General features: G+C 77.9%; 1 protein-coding gene across 1 annotated transcript in view; it reads right to left on the bottom strand.

Annotated features, from left to right (window-relative positions):
• The window catches only part of GNAS (GNAS complex locus), a 19316-nt gene extending 18592 nt beyond the window's left edge, over positions 1-724 (bottom strand). The window contains 2 exon segments of the mRNA XM_049776353.1: positions 570-663; positions 665-724. Of these exon segments, the coding sequence (XP_049632310.1) occupies positions 570-663; positions 665-709 (139 nt within the window). The 5' untranslated portion in view covers positions 710-724.
• Between the last annotated feature and the right edge of the window lie 300 nt (positions 725-1024).

The following is a 1024-nucleotide window of genomic DNA, read 5'->3' on the forward strand; positions in this document are numbered from 1 at the left end:
TGCGGTCCCCGCCGGTGCCCCCCGAGGCTTGGGGGGAGGTAGTGGGTGGGTCCCCCCCCACCCAAACCTCCGTTTTATTATTACTTCTGGCGGTGGTGGACTTGTCGCAGTCAGTCTCCCCGGCTGCGGGGGCCCCCTTCCCCCCTCCAAGTGGGGGAGCGCGCGCGCAAGGACGGACAGACCGACAGGCGGGGCGGACAGACAGCCAGCCAGGCGGGCGGGCGGCGGCCTGGGCGAGGCGGACACCACACACACACGCGCGCGCACGACAGTGTCGGGGAGCCCTCGGGGGGTCCCCCGGCCTGCCAGGCGCGGCTCGGCGCGCCGGGAAGCCCCCTCCTCGCTCCCTCCAACCCGAGTCCCACTCCCCAGACCCCCGGCAGGCCCGGGACGGCAGGCGCGGGGCGGCGCGTGGGGCTGGGCAGGGCGAGGCGAGGCGAGGCGAGGCGAGGGAGGCGAGCGCGAGCGAGGGAGCCCGGGGAGGTCTGGGGGAGGCTCCCGCGGCCCAGGCCCAGCAGGCCAGGCCGGGCCGGCCGGCCGGCGCCCACCCCGGCCCCGGCCGGCCTTACCCAGGAGCAGCAGGCGGTGCGTGGCCCGATAGACCTGCTTGTCCTTCTGCAGTTGCTTCTCGATCTTCTTGTTGGCCTCGCGCTGCGCCTTCTCCCTCGTTGCGCTGGTCCTCGGTCTTGCTGTTCCCCAGGCAGCCCATGGCGGCGGCGGGGCGCGGCCGGGCCGGGGCTGCGGCGGGCACGGACGGGCACGGGGCGGGCCGGGGCTCGGGTCGGCAGGCGGCGCGGGGAGGGGCGGAGGAGGAAGGGGAGCGGGAGGAGGAGCGGCGGGGCCGGGCGAGGGCTCCGCGGGGCGCGCAGCGGGGCGCACGGGCCGGGCCGAGGGGAGCGCAACGCGGCGCGCGGCTCCCCGCCCCTGAGCCCGCTCGGAGCGGCCGGGAGCGACCGGGGAGCCCGGGAGAAGGAGCGGGAGGAGGAGGAGGAGGAGGGCAGGAGCCGCGGGAGCTGCTGCCGCG

Source organism: Suncus etruscus, chromosome 7 (assembly GCF_024139225.1).
Source record: "Suncus etruscus isolate mSunEtr1 chromosome 7, mSunEtr1.pri.cur, whole genome shotgun sequence".
Classification (NCBI taxonomy): Eukaryota; Metazoa; Chordata; class Mammalia; order Eulipotyphla; family Soricidae; genus Suncus; species Suncus etruscus.